This window comes from Alligator sinensis, unplaced genomic scaffold (assembly GCF_000455745.1).
Source record: "Alligator sinensis unplaced genomic scaffold, ASM45574v1 scaffold18_2, whole genome shotgun sequence".
NCBI lineage: Eukaryota > Metazoa > Chordata > Crocodylia > Alligatoridae > Alligator > Alligator sinensis.
The window spans coordinates 1,025,478-1,040,965 of NW_005842281.1; the positions used below are offsets into that span (position 1 = coordinate 1,025,478).

Sequence of the window (15,488 nt, forward strand, 5' to 3'; positions counted from 1 at the left end):
CACGAGCACTGGCCAGGGAGTGGGAGTGCCCCGGCCACTTCCAGAAGTGTTGCACTCACTTCCAGGAGCTCCATGGCTGTTTCCCGGCCAGCACAATTGGGACTGCCCCCCACCCCCGGTCACTGAGATTGGCTGCGGGGGTACCCCCCCGGTCACTGACTGGTCACTGAGGGGGGCACATGGTCCCCCACCCAACTAAAGTGGCACCAGTCACCCGTGGACAGTACCCAGGCCATCCACAGATCAGCTCCATCTAGTGGTCCTGATCTGGTGCCTGGGGTGGATGCAGTGGGGCCCCATTCAGGCACATGGAGGGCAGCAGGGGAGCAGCCCAGCCCTGATTCAGCCACACAGGGGAAGCGGGCTTGGCTTGGCCCCAATGCAGCCTCAAAAGTGGGTGGGGTAGTGAGGGGACATGGCCTGGCTCTGATCTGGAAATTCTAGGGGAAGGGAATGTGACCTAGCTCCTCCCCAGCTGCACAGCTCTGACCTGCCATGTGGGGCTTGTGAATTTGGCAGCAGGGGAGGGTGGTGGTATTCATTGCCACTGCTTCCCCACCACTACATTTTTCAACTTGTGGAGAGCCCTGTGGGCCAGATGCCATGGCTCCATGGATAGATTTGGCTCATATGTTGGAGGCTGACTACCCCTCATCTATACCATTTGTCATGACATAAATGCCTGAATCTGTATCCCTGACAAAAGGTAATAAATAATTTCTTCTGGCGTTTTATTGCAGCAGATGTCTATTAGGTTCATGGTGGGAGAGCAGGCACAGCCTGGAGCTGCTTGAACTCTCCAGCTATGACAGGCAGGCCTTCCTGGGGCTTAAGGGATCCAATCCTGCAAACTCCTGGAATTCATGCACAGGATTGGGCCCTTCAAATACCAGGAGCACCTGCCCAGTTTTCCCTTCTTATGACTTTCCCAAGAAAATCTCTGCGGCATGTCTGTAAATAGAGAACCCTGGCTTTCCCTGTTTACATAGATGCACTCTGAGGAATCTCTTGGCACACCTCTGCAAGTAGGGAACATGCCTCCCGTTGTCCTGGAGGATCAACTGACAAGACAATGGGCAAGGTGTATTTCACCCAATGAAGTGGATCAGCTGTGCAGGGGGACGGGCATCGCAGCACAGCTGATCTGCTCCATTTGGTGACATCTGTTTATATCTTTAAATGTAAAGGTAATCGCAAGATAAAGGTATCCTGTAGAAAAGACATAATGGCATGCATGAGGTAAAAGTGACCTTTTTACAAAAGTGGATCGTTCTCAGCACAAGCTGCAAAAGCACATTCAGCAAAATACATCGTTTAACATACAACATATGGCAATAAGCCTCTTGTTACCTGATGTTTTCTAGCTGTTACCTTACTGATACTAGAACCAGGGTGTGCTTTTTGTTCTGTTTATCGAGTGCCTATTCAGAATCTGTTCTTGGCTTAGCGCAGGGGCTCCTATCATCTCAACACATAAATAAAAACAATAAAAAACTTTTGAGGTATCCCTGTCCTTTACTAATGATCACAAAAGTACTCAGCCATGTTAGTCTGAAGTCAGGCAGAAGGTAGGGTAGGGTGGCATCTCAGAAAGGCATGAGGTTTCATAGGCAACAACTTACTAAGAGAAAATCAATATAGAATAATATATAATATGTAATATGCTTATAATATAATAATTCCTTACTAATGAAAAAAGCAACTAATAACTGCCATTGATACCTAGCAATTTTTCCTTTGTGAATGGACTGACTATTGATTGTTTAGGCTAGGGACCAAATCCTTTCCTGAGACTTTCTGTCCATCAAGCAATTAAATAATTTGATTTTCATTTGATAGACAAATGCTGTACTGCTCCAGTTTGGTGGGTTTTTTTAATTCTTAAAGCCCTTAGTGAGTGGCAGCTCCAAATATACACCATTAATAAATGATTAATCTGTAACTAAAGACTAGGCTCTTTCAGGAATACTTGCCAATTGCCTACCACAAGAAATCTCTGAGGAATATTTGTCTTTCTCACAATTACATTGGAACTGAAGAGTGAGCATTTCAGACAGCTAAGCTACAGCATTAAAAAAAAAACAACCCAGCAGCATACTGGTAGGGATTGGGAGTAACTAGTTGGGTTTTTTTTTAAATTTATACCAAGAATGCAAATGACAAAGGGAAAAAAATTCTACATAAAAGAAAGAACAAATTAGTTCCAGCCTCAGTTCCTTAACAGGCACTTAATGGAGTGTAACAGGAAAATAAATTGTAAAAAAGCTATCAGGAATAAGAGATGGGGAAAAATGAAAAGGAACAGGGAATTTAATGCATTTTTACCTCCCACCTCTGCCTTCAGGTTTCAGATCTGGCCTGAAATGTCATTCATATAATTATTACTACTGTATCTGGTCAAAAGCAGTTTTTGCAAGGCTGATCTGATTGTGAGCTAATAGCTGTGAAAGTAAGATAAGGAATGTATACAGTAAAAGTAACTGCCCGTTACACTATTAGCAGATGGGCTTGACATATTAGATAACCTTAAATCGCTTGGTGAAGTAGAGCATTTTTTATTTTTGTTATATATTAACATCAGTGTCAGCGTAGACACAGGGTAATTAAAGTGTCTATTGTCAAACTTATTTCTTCTTGTACTGTTGCCAGAGATTTTTTAAATGGTTGTGAGGTGTTACTAAAATGAATAGCATTCAGCAGTGCTTTTCTACTCTATGTCCCTAGCTAGAGACAATATTTGTCACATATTTTCTCTTCTGCAATGTTACAGTAGCTTAGAAGTTAGTCATCAGCTGTATTTTGGTTAGAGACAAAATGAAAGAGTAAAGCAAAAAATGGTGGTTTCTAGTTCAACCATAACCAAGCAACAATAGGAGTCTGTTTGCCAACTATTGACCTAGTAATAGAGTAAGTATTACTGACACACAAATATCTGAAGTCTCCAAGGTCTGGAGAACTGCATTCTTCCTCATCTCCTCTCAGTGTTTCCAGGGATCTCATTAGAATTGCTCCATTTTTAAAAATTATTTGTCCTGGTCAGCCTCTATTTTAAAAGCTACAAAGTATCTTTAGAATTTAATATAAAACATAGGCAAGTGATTCGCTCTGGATATTTCATTCTAAATCCATTTGAAGCCACAGCTTACAGTTCTAAACCTAAGACTCTCTCTCACACAGATCTGTAGAGCTTGTCCAAATGAACAATCAATAGGCTGTTGCTTTTGGGTCCTACCAAACTGGGACTGTGGGCCTGTATAGACAAAATGGAGAGAGTCCAGCTAAGAGCAACAAAAATGGTTAGGGGCTGGGGCTCATGACTTCTGAGGAGTGGTTGAGGTAACTGGGATTATTTAGTCTGGAGAAGAGAAGACTTACAGGGGATTTAATAGCAACCTTCAACTACCTGAAGGGCGGGTCAAAAGAGAATGGAGCTAGACTAGGTGTGTGCAATTATTTTGACTGGAGGGCCACTTAATGACTTTTGGTGAGCTATTGAGGACTGCAAAGGTAGCTCCACCCCTTGACAGGTGCCCCACCCCCTGGTCACCATCTTGGGACTGGAAGTCCCACCCCTAAACCTGAATCCACCAGAAGCCTTGTCCCCAGAAGTACTCCTTTTGTGAGGGGGGGTGGTTCCCATCTTGGAACCAAAAAAACACAAATCATATACTCAAAATCAAACATTTATTATAACATATTTTAATCTTATTTCAAAAACTATTTTTGTCCTAATGTATGTGTGTCTGCATAGTGTATAGAGATGAGTTCATAATAGCTCATAATAAAGTCTTACTCATGTATATTGTATGGGGGGCATGGCAGGTGGAGGTGTGTGCATGTGTGTATGTATGGGATTTGTGGAGGGAGTGTAGGGGTGTGGAGTTTTTGGGAGGGGTTATGGAGGGGTGTGTGTGTGTGTTTTGGGGGTGTGGGGTCTATGAAGGATTGTGGGGGGTGTGGGAGTGCGTATGGGTGGGTGGGTGTGGGCCCCACTTCCACACGTCCCCCCTCCTCATGGTTCACAGTCTTCACTGCTAGCAGTGGCAGCAGCAGCAGGTGGCAGGCCCTAGGGGCACTCCTGGACCAATGCAGGCAGAGCCCCCCAGTGGCACATGGCTCTAGCTGAATCCTGGGACCTCTACATGGCATGAAGCTGACCCATCCCAGCCTGCTGGCATGCGCCTTCAAGCCAGACTGAGCTGGTTCCATATCAGCATGTGGAGCTCTCAGCACTACAGGTGGGAGCTGCACACCATCGGGCTGAGCCAGCTCTGTGCCTCCATGTGGGGCTTCCAGCACTCCAGTGGGGAGCTGCACATGGAGGCATAGAGCCCACCCGCCCTTGTGGCATGGGAACCAGGAGCTATGGGGAGTCACATACCATCAGGCCAGGTGGGCTCCATGCCTCCAAGTGTGCTTCCCCACTGGAGTCCTGGAAGCCCCACATGGAGGCATGAAGCTGACTTAGCCCAGCCTGATAGCGCGTGGCTTCTGCCTGCAGCCCCGTGTACTGGCAATGAGCCAACCTAGACCAGTTTGAAGATGTATGCCAGTGGGTTGGGCTGGTCAGGCTCCGTGCTGCCACATGTAGCTCCCAAGATTCAGCTGGAGCTGCGCACAGCTGGGGGGAGGGGGAACTCTTCCTGCAGCAGGCCAGAAGAACCCCAAGGGCCACTGCCTGCTCCTGCTACTGTCACCCCTACCCACAAATTCTACCCACAAACCCCACCCCCCACCCACAAATCCCAAACCTACCCAACCCCACCCACAAACCCCACACCCAGTCCCCTCTCCTGCAGGCAGGAGCTCCCCTCCCTATTCACCAGCTGTCCAGTTGTGTGACATCATGACTGATGCCTCCAAATGGGTCTCCCGGATGGCATGCTGGGAGCACCACAGAGGTGGAAGTACAGAGCCTGTTTGGTCCAATCGTATGCACCCTCTGAAAGCCCACCTCCTGCCGGCTTCCAAAGGGGCAGCCACAGGTTGATAATAATTATTTTTGGGAGAGGACAGATTCACCTGGATTCTGCCCATGGGCCATATTTTGCCTGCCCCTGAGCTAGACTGTTCTCAGTGGTGACAGTTGACAGAACAAGGAGCAATGGTCACAGGTCACAGCAAGGGAATTTTAAGTTAGATATTAGGAAAAACTTTCTCACTAGGAGGGTAGTAAAGTAATGAAACAGGTTACCAGAGAGGTGGTGGAATCTCCATCTTTGGAAGTTTTAAAGACCCGACTAGATAAAGCCTTGGCCGCGATGATATAGTTGAGGGTGGTCCTGCTTTGAGCAAGGCTTTGGACTAGATAACCTCTGAGGTCCCTTCCAGCCCTAATTTTTTATGATTATATGATTTCTAAGATTCTTTTGGTATTGTTAGGTTGCTGCCTTGCCTCTGTCCTTGGGCTTTCTAGCACACTTCCCATGCATATGATCTGTCTATTATTCTTTCTTGGATTAGGACATTTGTTCCAGCTAATCAAGCCTCTAGAACCAGCACTGAACCCTGAGTTCTCAGTAGCTTTAACATATCTCCAGAGCTCCAAGATTAAAGGTCCTCTAGGTTGGCAGTTCTCTCTTCAGAGATGTAGCAAAAGCAAACAGATTTTTCAGGCCTTGTACAGGTTTGTAAACACAATTGCACTTTATACAGCACAAAGAATGTACAGCTCCAGACAAAATATAATAAAGCCTTACATACATTTCTCTATAAATCTAGCGGGTCCTCTGGGCTTAGGTCAAATTCTTTGAGGAATCCAGAATCTGCCTTCTTTTAATCACGTCTCTCTCTCTTTCTTTCTTGTCCATGTCAAATTCTGTGGTTTTGGTCTCACATGTTTATTCTTTTTTCTTCCCTCCCTATTTCCTAAGGGTCATGTTACATGTTGACCTTTAAAATTCTCAAATGTTGTCCAGTGTTAGTTTGAGTTTAGAATAATTACCAGGGATCCTGCTTTTCCCTGATAAAAAAAATCACAAATTCTCTGATAAAAACCCCTGCTGCTGCCATGGCTCAGCCCCAATGGGTGAGCCCATAGCCAGCACAGGGCCCTTGCTAGCAGTGGCAGTGGGTTGTGAGCTGGTGCTCAGCACGGGGTAAAGCAGCACCCCCCTTGACCAGCACCCCATGCTCCAGTGGCTCTAAGCTCCTGCAGGGCTGCTTGTGCCTGCTCTCCATTGCCACCATTGCCCCACGGGGTGCCGGTGATGTAGCAGAGAGGCAGGATAGCCCCACATGAGCTGCAAGTGCCTGCAACAGGAAGTGCCAGCCATGTGGGGGCGCATTTTTCCCCCACAATGAGCACCTGCTTGTTCCCTGCGGGTGAGTGCAGGGTAAGGGCTGTGTGCTGCTCCCCACCTGTACTATGGGGCTGGGGCAGGGGCACTGGGAGTGAGCGGGTATGTGGGAACCAGCAGCAGCCAGGCAGGAGTGCAGGGCCCATGCCCACATCCTAGGGCCAGCACCAGTGGGGCCCAGAGCAGGGTGGCAGAAGCTTTGGGTCCTGGCTGGGTCCTGGCTGGCAGGGGCTCTATGGAGCCAGGCCAACTCCCCACTCTCCCTGCTGGTGCAGCCCAACACGGCTCTACAGACCCCTGCCATCCCATGTCCCGCGCTTCTCCCGCCCCACTCGGCCGCACCAGCTCTGGCCCCAGGACACCGGCATAGGCCCCGCACTCCACTTCCCCCCTGCCTCTGTCACTGCTTTCCTGCCCACCCACCAGCTCCTGGCTGCATGGCTGGACCATGGGGCTCAGAAGCAGCTGGCCCAGCCCCGAGGACTGGGGCATTTGCCATGGTCCTCCCCTGCCCCCCCGCTTCTTACCTGAATTTCCCGTGCTGGTGCAGCCACAAACATGCCCACAGTCCCAGGCTGGAATGGGGGCAGGGATGGGCAGTCTCTGCTGTTGCTGCTGGGGATTCCCTTGGGTCCTACTTCCCCTGGCTCTTGTCATCTTTGACAGGATACAGAGGCAGATAACTATTAATTTTCTAAAAAATTTAGTGGCCCCGCAGGCTAGATAGAATGGCTTAGCAGGCTGGATCTGCCCCCGGGCCATATTTTGTCCACTTCTGGGCAATCTAAAGGCTACAGGTGCTAACTGAAAGACACCACATGAAACAACTTTCTGATTCTAGGATAAAACAAAACAATCATTTTCCTGGACTCATCAGATATGATGGCATCTGATGTTCTTCTCTTTTTCTTGTGTTTGTGTTTCTTTGTATGTGTAACATTGTCTCTTAATGATTCTTGTTTACTGAGTGGGAAAGCAGTGCAGATGTGAGAGGCCTTAATGAGCTATTGGGCTTTTCTTTTAGCTTTTTATGTTTGTTTTTGTTTAAAGCCAGGGTGGGGGGAAAGGGGGAGGAAATCCCTGTTTGAGTTGATCAGCATATCCACTGAAACCAGGTGAAACTAAAGCTGAGAGCTAAAGTTTAACGAATATTCATAGTCCAGGAGCACAGGGGCACAGCAAAGGACTGGAAGCCATGTGTCAGAGGCACTTCCCCAGTCCTGACCCCTGTCCCGGCTCCCTGCCTGGCCTGCCCACACTCTCCTGGCCCTCAGTCCTCTCCACCCCCCCAGCACACAGAGAGGCAGGATACAGTTTAGAACTTTATTCAGCAGCCTGTGCACCTGCAGCTGGGTGGGCATGGGGCTCTCACACCCTGAGTAAGGTGTCAATGCTGGCAACAATGCCCTCCTCAGCAGTGGGGGGCAGGGGCATGTAATGATGGCACACGTAGCCTTCCAGGTGGTGGTGAAGGTTGTGGGGCAGGCCGGGCTTGCCCCCCATGCTGTTGTATCTCAGGGTCCTGAACCAGAAATGTAGGTGTGCCTGGAGCACCAGGAGGATCCTGAGCACCTGTGCATGGCTGACTCACTATCTGAGGCTGGGCAGCATATGGCCCCCAGTGCATGTCATCGTATGTGTCAAATGTTGCAAGCTTTCACAAAAGGCTTCTGTTTCTTGCCTCTGCAGGACCAACATCTAGATATGGGGGAGAGTCCACCAATCCCAGGGGGATGTGGGCTCTGGGTTGCTGCCACCCAGTGCCAGAGCCATCGACATGAGCCAACAGTGCCAGTGGTGTACAATGTACCTGGACCCTCCTGCTCCAGCAGCTGGAGCAGTGGAGTGCTGGATATCACCTGCAGGGGCAGGGGCTGGAGCAGCCATGGTGTAAGGAGACAGGGTGGGCAAGGAGGGAGATGCTGCATGTTGCCCCTGCACTGGACACATGGCTTCTGGGCAGGGAAGTTGCTGGCAAGGGATCAGAGGGTGGGGCTGTATTTCCAAGATGGCTGTCAAGTGCTGGGAGCTGGGTCTGACTTCAACATGGCTGCCAAGTGCTGGCGGTCATGTGGCCAGAAGTTGGAGCTCTCCCTAGTGGCCACAGGGGCACATTGTAGGGCTGGAGGGACTTGGCACTAGTGCCAAGTCTCTGCTTGTGAAGACACCTGCCAAAAATCATTTGCTGGCCATTAGCTTAATGCACAATAAATTTAGTCATGCTTAAATGTGTGTGTAGATGCACCCAAAAAGGTCAAAAGGAACTTACCATATAGCCACATACACACATGCTCTCCAATTACTACAGGGTGCAATAATTTTCCTGTATACCTCTACCTATTTATGTCTCTATATTGATCATATGCAGATAGCAAATGATTTTCCTGAGTCCTGGACATTGCTTTTCAGCTTTGGATGAACATATTCTATGCCCACCAAATTTTAGTTTTGACAAAGATAATTTATATGAATAATGTTAAGAATCTCTTGCTGAATCTCAAGGCAAAAAGAATTCTGAGGTCAGCTTTTCCTGATGAAAGTATTATAAAACTGCAGGGCATTACTCTAGCATCCTTATTACCTGCTGACTAGCAAGAAATGGTCTAGGATATGTAAGATATTACATCCCTGAACTCTGGCAGTGCTAGGCAAACTTTTATAAATTAGACGACAGGTATTACCATAAACTGGCATTGTAGAGAGAAATAGATGGCAATACAAGATGATGCAAACTAATTTTGACATAATTCATAATGTATATTATATTCTTAAAATATTTAGATTATCTCGTTTCTCATTTTTATCACAATCTATGTCACAGATTTGTTAAAGGCTCTACTATAATAATAACAATTTATTCCCAATTAATACATTTTGTAGGAAAGACTGGAATTATACAGTGTAATTTGCATTAACAGTCCATGAATAAATAGGAGAGGAAAATGTCTGATAAATAAAAGCATATGGCTGAAAATTTTCTTTTTTTCATTTATAAGGAAGTACTTTTCATGTAGAACCAGTATATTTCTAGCTTGTATACCTTACTGTGCGTAGCAGTGGCACGGCATGAAATTTGTAACTGGTTACTTAGTCAGTTCCCATTTAGCTGATCTATAAAAACTTTGTCAATGCACCAAGAAACATCCGGTGAAAATGAAACTGTGTGAAATAACTGAACCAAAAATTACGTGTGTCACATTTTAATAAGCAATGGTGTCTAATTATGGGAGAATATGTACTTACTTGCCAAGAGCAAAGCACTCCATCTTAACGGTAGTTCCCTTAGCAGCTGTAACTGTATATGGAAAATGGACCTCAATTTTTGGCTCGTATTCCCCCATCACACCTGGGAAATAAAGAATGGTTTTTAAAAGTGTTAAAAAAATATTCACTAATTCTCTCCAAGCCTAAAGATTTCATTGTGCAAACCACTGTTGTATGCTTGTTAGTACCTATATGGGGATTAAGCTTGTGATGGACAGAGATAATTTAAATAATTTGACTTCCTTTGTTCAAATTCTATTCCTACATTAAAATATGAGATGGTGACTTCAAAGGTATTAAAACCATATCACTTTATACAAGCAAAGACTTATTTTCTCAAATATGCTTTGAAAATGTATAATTAAAAACATTAAAATGTACATTCAATATTGCAGGTTTGAGAGTCTACATATACTGTAACTTTGCCAGTTACTGATGGAGTATAACTTAGACTGATAAATCAACCAGAATCTTAAAAGCTGTCTTCTTAATAACCAGACATTTTATGCCCTATTCTATCAAGAACATTTTCACTTTACTAAAAAATGTTCAAATATTGTGAAAGCATGAGTGTCACATAGAAAAAAGAACAATATTTACACACACAAAAAAATCAAGCCCCAAAATCCTCCTCACAGTTGGGATGCACGTACATTTATTTATTTATATTTTAGGTCCCAACAACATACTTAGTTAAATTAAAATAATCCAATAAACACATTCATCACTCTTAAAAATATAAAGAATGAATCAGTGGAGTTATTCTAGATTTGCTCTTGGGTAACTGACAGTCTTGGAGAACTGGTGGAGTTTATACATTAAAGGGAGAGAGATTATATAAAGTGAAGTGAGGAGGTTGATTTGATGAGTATCAAAGAGCAGAGCTCTCGTATTCAGACTGGAAAAATAATCCAGTGTTAGCAGAGGTGATTTGGTTAGGCTAGAGATGAGGTAGCATGTATACATTAGATATGGAGACCAAACAGCAAAGTCACATTTGCCAAACTAAGATTTGAGCATGGCCCGTACAAAGCTCTTGGGGAAGGGCAATTGATGAAAAGTTGAGTTTGGATGAAATTCAATAGTCAACCAGAACAGAAATAAAGGACTGGTCAAAAGCCCATTAAAATCAATGGATAGGATCCCACTCAAATTCAGTGGGGGTATGAAAGCAACAGAAAAAAGGAAGAGAAAAAGAAATGGGGGAAGAGAAAGTGATGGGAGAGTGGGAAAGAAAAGAAACAATGCTAACCATGGAAACCAGAGACTAACCCTTACAGTGGAAATGGAAAGAATATAAGTGGTAGGAGTTGGTTAGGATGACCAACAGTCTAGCAAGCAGATCTAGGATTTATATGAGAACCCATCTGCTAATATCACTGTGAAGATTCACAATGGAGGTCAAGGGGATACATTTGGGATTTCCTGCAGCTGCAGGGAGCTATTATTGAGAAGTTCCCTTCTGCTCCCAAGGATTTGTCTCTGTCTGGGAGGCCGTGGTTTATTTCCCTTCACCCAAGCGGAATCAGGCTAGAGAGAGGTGAGGTTAACAAAATATTTTTTTCCATCAGTAATTGCTGATTAGCCAAATGAAAAGATGCATGAAATGCACAGGCTTTAATCAAACTTTTGTTAGGAAAATTTTACAAATCAAGGAGAGAATTTCCAGTCAAGAGGAGAGAAAAAATGACAACCCCAACTATCCATCAAAGCTATGAGAAAAGCCAAAAGCTCAGTTACTCAAGCACTTATGTGATCCCTAGGAGAGCTTGGTTTAAGCTGCTGCTCTACCAAACCACTAAGCTATAGAATATATTTTGTTTGATGCATATTTATTTGTACAGAATGGAAGATTTCCATCAGGAATGACTCACTGGGTAGATATGCAGAGCAGAGACTTGTAACTAAGGGCATATACACAAGTGTAGGCAGCCTGTTGTGGACGTGCTCTAACTCAGGGTGCTTAACACAAAACACCACAAGTTAGGGCACCACTGAACCCAACAGGAAATGGAGCCCCCTGCATCATGGGCCTGGCCCAGTTCTTCCCTAAGATCCCAGCAGGGGTAGCCAGGCTGGGTCCATAAGGTAGGGGGGGCTCCATTTCCTGCCCCCAGCCCAGGATGCCGCTGTCAAGATGCTTGTGTATGGGGCAGGGGGAGGAAGTAAGCCCCCCACACCCCATGGGCTCAGCCCAGCTCCCCCAGGACCCTGGTATAATAGCTGGGATGGGCACATATAGCAGGGAGGCTTCCTTCCCCCCACAACCTCCACTGCTCAGGGAGGAGAGAGGTTTTATGTCTCATCTCTACGACAGCCCTGGGGATGGGTCTAAGCTGGTGATTGCTCAGGCAAGCACCCCTCCATTCTGCAAGGCAGCATGGGATGCGGGTAGAATTGCTGAAAATAACCTTTGTAGGGTACCCGTATGCAGGTTCCCTAAGGCCAGGGATGGGCAAAATACAGCCTGTGGGCTGGATCTGACCCACCAGGCCATTCTATCCAGCCCATGGGGCTCCCTAAAAATTCAGAAAGTTAATATTTATCTGCTCCTGGCTGCCTGTCAAAGATGACCCAGAAGAACCGGCAAGAGCCAGCAACAAGGTCGTCCAGGCCCCGCCCCCCAGCCCAGGGAGGGGGGGGTGTTTATATGTGCGTGGGTGGGTTTATGTGTGCATGCAGTGAGGGAGGGGGAGAGACAGTGTGTGTGTGTTCATAGGTCAAGCCCCACAAGCACACACTACCACATATGCAGACCTCCACACTCATACCCCCTCACACATCACAGCCACCCTCCCCCACACACAACCCCCCCACTCCACACCCCCTCAAACACACAGCCACCCTCCTCCACACACAGCCCCCACACCCCAAATATCCACATACACACACCCCCACATGCTCCCTCACCCCACATCCCCACACCATTCCCTCCACAAACACCCCATACACTCAAATCCTCTCCCACAGCCCACATACCCACAGCCCCCCACTCCCCATGCCCCCCACAGTATACAAGAGTAAGACTTCATTTTAAGCTCACCTCTGTGTACACTATACAAACACATGTAAATTAGGACAAAAATATTTTTTGAAATCAAATTAATGAAGTTGCTGTTTAATTTTTAGAATATAATTTGGTATTTTTCTGGTTCTGAGATGGCAAACCCTCTTGCTGAAATGAGTTCTTCTGGGGGCAAGGGGAGGGACTTCTGGTGGCAAAGGTTGGGGGTTGGGGGCAGGACTTCCAGTCCCAATATGGAGACTGGGGGCAGGGGGAGGGGAGAGCACCTGTCAGGGGACAGGGCTACCCATGTGGCCCTTAACAGCTTGTTGAAACTCAGTAAGCGGCCCTCCGCCCAAAATAATTGCCTGCCCCTACCTAGGGTGCTCCACCTTAGCGTGCTCCTGTCTGATACTTCATCATAGCAGGGTTAAATTTTTGCATGATCAGCCATTTTAAAAGCACTCTGCAGCCATGAATGTTTGGTATGTTAGAGCTGTAGAGTGCTTTCAGGGGCCTCATTGCATGAAAAAATGTAACTTCTGTAAGTGGCTAAAGCTTTCTAAAGACCAGTTGAATAGTGTAAACACTGGTATAGTGGCTAATGTAGTGGTGAGTGGTTTTTGGTCTAAGACCCTTTCTGTCCCTTTCTTCCTTTCCCCTTTTACTACAACCTGCTTCTCCCACCCCACCTTCTCCCCTCCCCTCAACAAAATTAAAAGGGTTTCATTTTCATTCTATCCAAAATTAAAACAAATGACAAAACTTCAAGTTTTTGACAAAACAGAAAATTTTCTGGCTAAGTCCAGTGCAGAAGGCAGGTGTCTCTGCTGTGTGAATATATATATATTTATTAACTGCCTTAGGGAATGTGACTTTAAATTCATCTTTGGGAAGTTTAATATTAGCTAGGATAGTTAGATACAACACATATAGGAAAAGAAAAGGAATGAAAGTAGAATGGAAAATATCGTATGGAATATATATATAATATATTTTAATACACAAACATAGAGACACACTTCTATCAAAATAAAGAAACTAATAATTTAGAGGTATAACATTTTTGAATACCCACTCTCCAGACTATTGATTTCATAAATAATGTTGGCTGAAATAATAATGATGTGTTGATTCTTATTAAGAGTTTTTGCATAAAACATCTCACCCTTGCCCTGTATTCTTTTGAAGTCCACAAACCAAACAGGTCTGCGTCAGATCAGTGCCAATACACAGGCAATGCAGGAGCTGCTGTTGATTATACATTCTGGTGTCTAAATCAGTATTAAATAAATACCCTGGCAGGATTTTATGGGACACTGAGCTTGGAGAAACACTGTTTCTTGACTCTGATATAAAGTCAAGGCCATGACCACCTGCAATGATTAAAGATGAAGTAATATTTTTTTTCCAAAAATAGTCACTAATCCTGGTATTTTGGTCAAAATCAAAGCAATTAAATTCTACCCAAGACCTCCCTGCATTTATGATTCTTTTTTCCTAAGCTGTTGTACTGTTTTATGCTATTAAACAATTGAGGTGTTTCTCCTCTGAAGCAGTTGAATTAAAAAAAAAAAAGAATGACATGATTCTTGTTCCTAATTTATACAGTGTTCAGGAAGAACTGAAATTGAAGATACTCTCAGTCAAATCAGTTTCAGTTCTTTACTCGGGTAAACACTAACTAGTTCATACCCCCTGTGTAAATATAAATATCAAATACTCTATTCATGACACATTCATTTCATGGTCCTCATGAGATGCTGATTTCCTAACATTTTGTACTTTGTCATGTTATTGTGAACTATTTTATGGTTCAATATTGCAGGAACTGACAGCAAGATATAATACAAGTGTTCGGCAATCACTTGGTCTCTAGACCATGGCAAGACTACTCATGTAAGAAGGTTGGGGAGAAAAAAGAAAGTCTATTATTTTAACACCATATTTTTTATTTTTATTATTTATGATCTCAGAATTCAGGAAGGTTACTATATTTGTCTGGGCATCAAGGGCAAATTTCTCAATGCCTTGCCTCCCCCTACACGTAATGACTTTGAAATACCCGGTGTATGTCAAGGTTTTTTATCTTTACCTATTTTTGTTCTGGTTACTACAATTTAGCAATAGCAAACTAGTCAGAATTTGCCTATTCATCTGGAATTTCATTTAATTTGCATTATACTTTAGGAAGAGGTTAAAATGAGCCTGAATGTTCAACACATTTCTACTGTATGTATTGATTTCAATAATATTTAAGGTATCAGCTTTCTTCTTTTTCTTGACATTTAATTAAGGGTTTAAGGGCTTCTTAAATCATTTATAGTTATCAGACCTGATATATATATAATTTATGTCTTGTATGTAATTAAACAGCTACCGAGGTAGTTCAGAAATTTAAGAATACATACAGTGAAAACATAGTATACATTTTAAATAGGGAACAGGGAAAACTACAGAAAACACAGTACCATTAAAGATTGAGCTGTACCTGTGATTACTCTCCTAGGACCTCTGTTGACATCCCTTTTGCATGACAGGGCTGTGCAAAGCTTCAGTAGCTGATTCAATATGGAGGAGATTTGGCCTGATTCAGGGAACAAATCTCTGAATTGGAATCAAATCGGGAGACCAAGTAAAAGATATGAATCGATTTGAAGCATCCAAATCGATTTGGAAATGCTTCAGAAAAGATTTAGCCAATTCAGAGATTTGGTCATAAACTAAACAGCTGGTAAATCTGTTGGGGGAGGGGGCAAGGAAAGGAGGGAAGGGATGTCGGGGAGGGATTGAGGCTGTGGTTGGGACAAGCTGCCCAGCTGCGGTGGGGGGTGCGTTAGTTGGGGAGGGGGGGCAGGGGGCATGGGATGCGGGCATGGCAGGGCTGGGGGGGGGGGGGCGGGCCCGCTGGCGGTGTGCCC

The 15,488-nt window shown here is 44.9% G+C and overlaps 1 protein-coding gene across 1 annotated transcript in view; it reads right to left on the reverse strand.

The window, feature by feature from the left end:
• Window positions 1-15,488, reverse strand: part of CNTN5 (contactin 5) — a 923,854-nt gene that overhangs the window by 265,750 nt on the left and 642,616 nt on the right. The window contains exon 10 of the mRNA XM_006027993.1: window positions 9,543-9,645. Within this exon, the coding sequence (XP_006028055.1) occupies window positions 9,543-9,645 (103 nt within the window). The remainder of the gene's footprint in view (window positions 1-9,542; window positions 9,646-15,488) is intronic.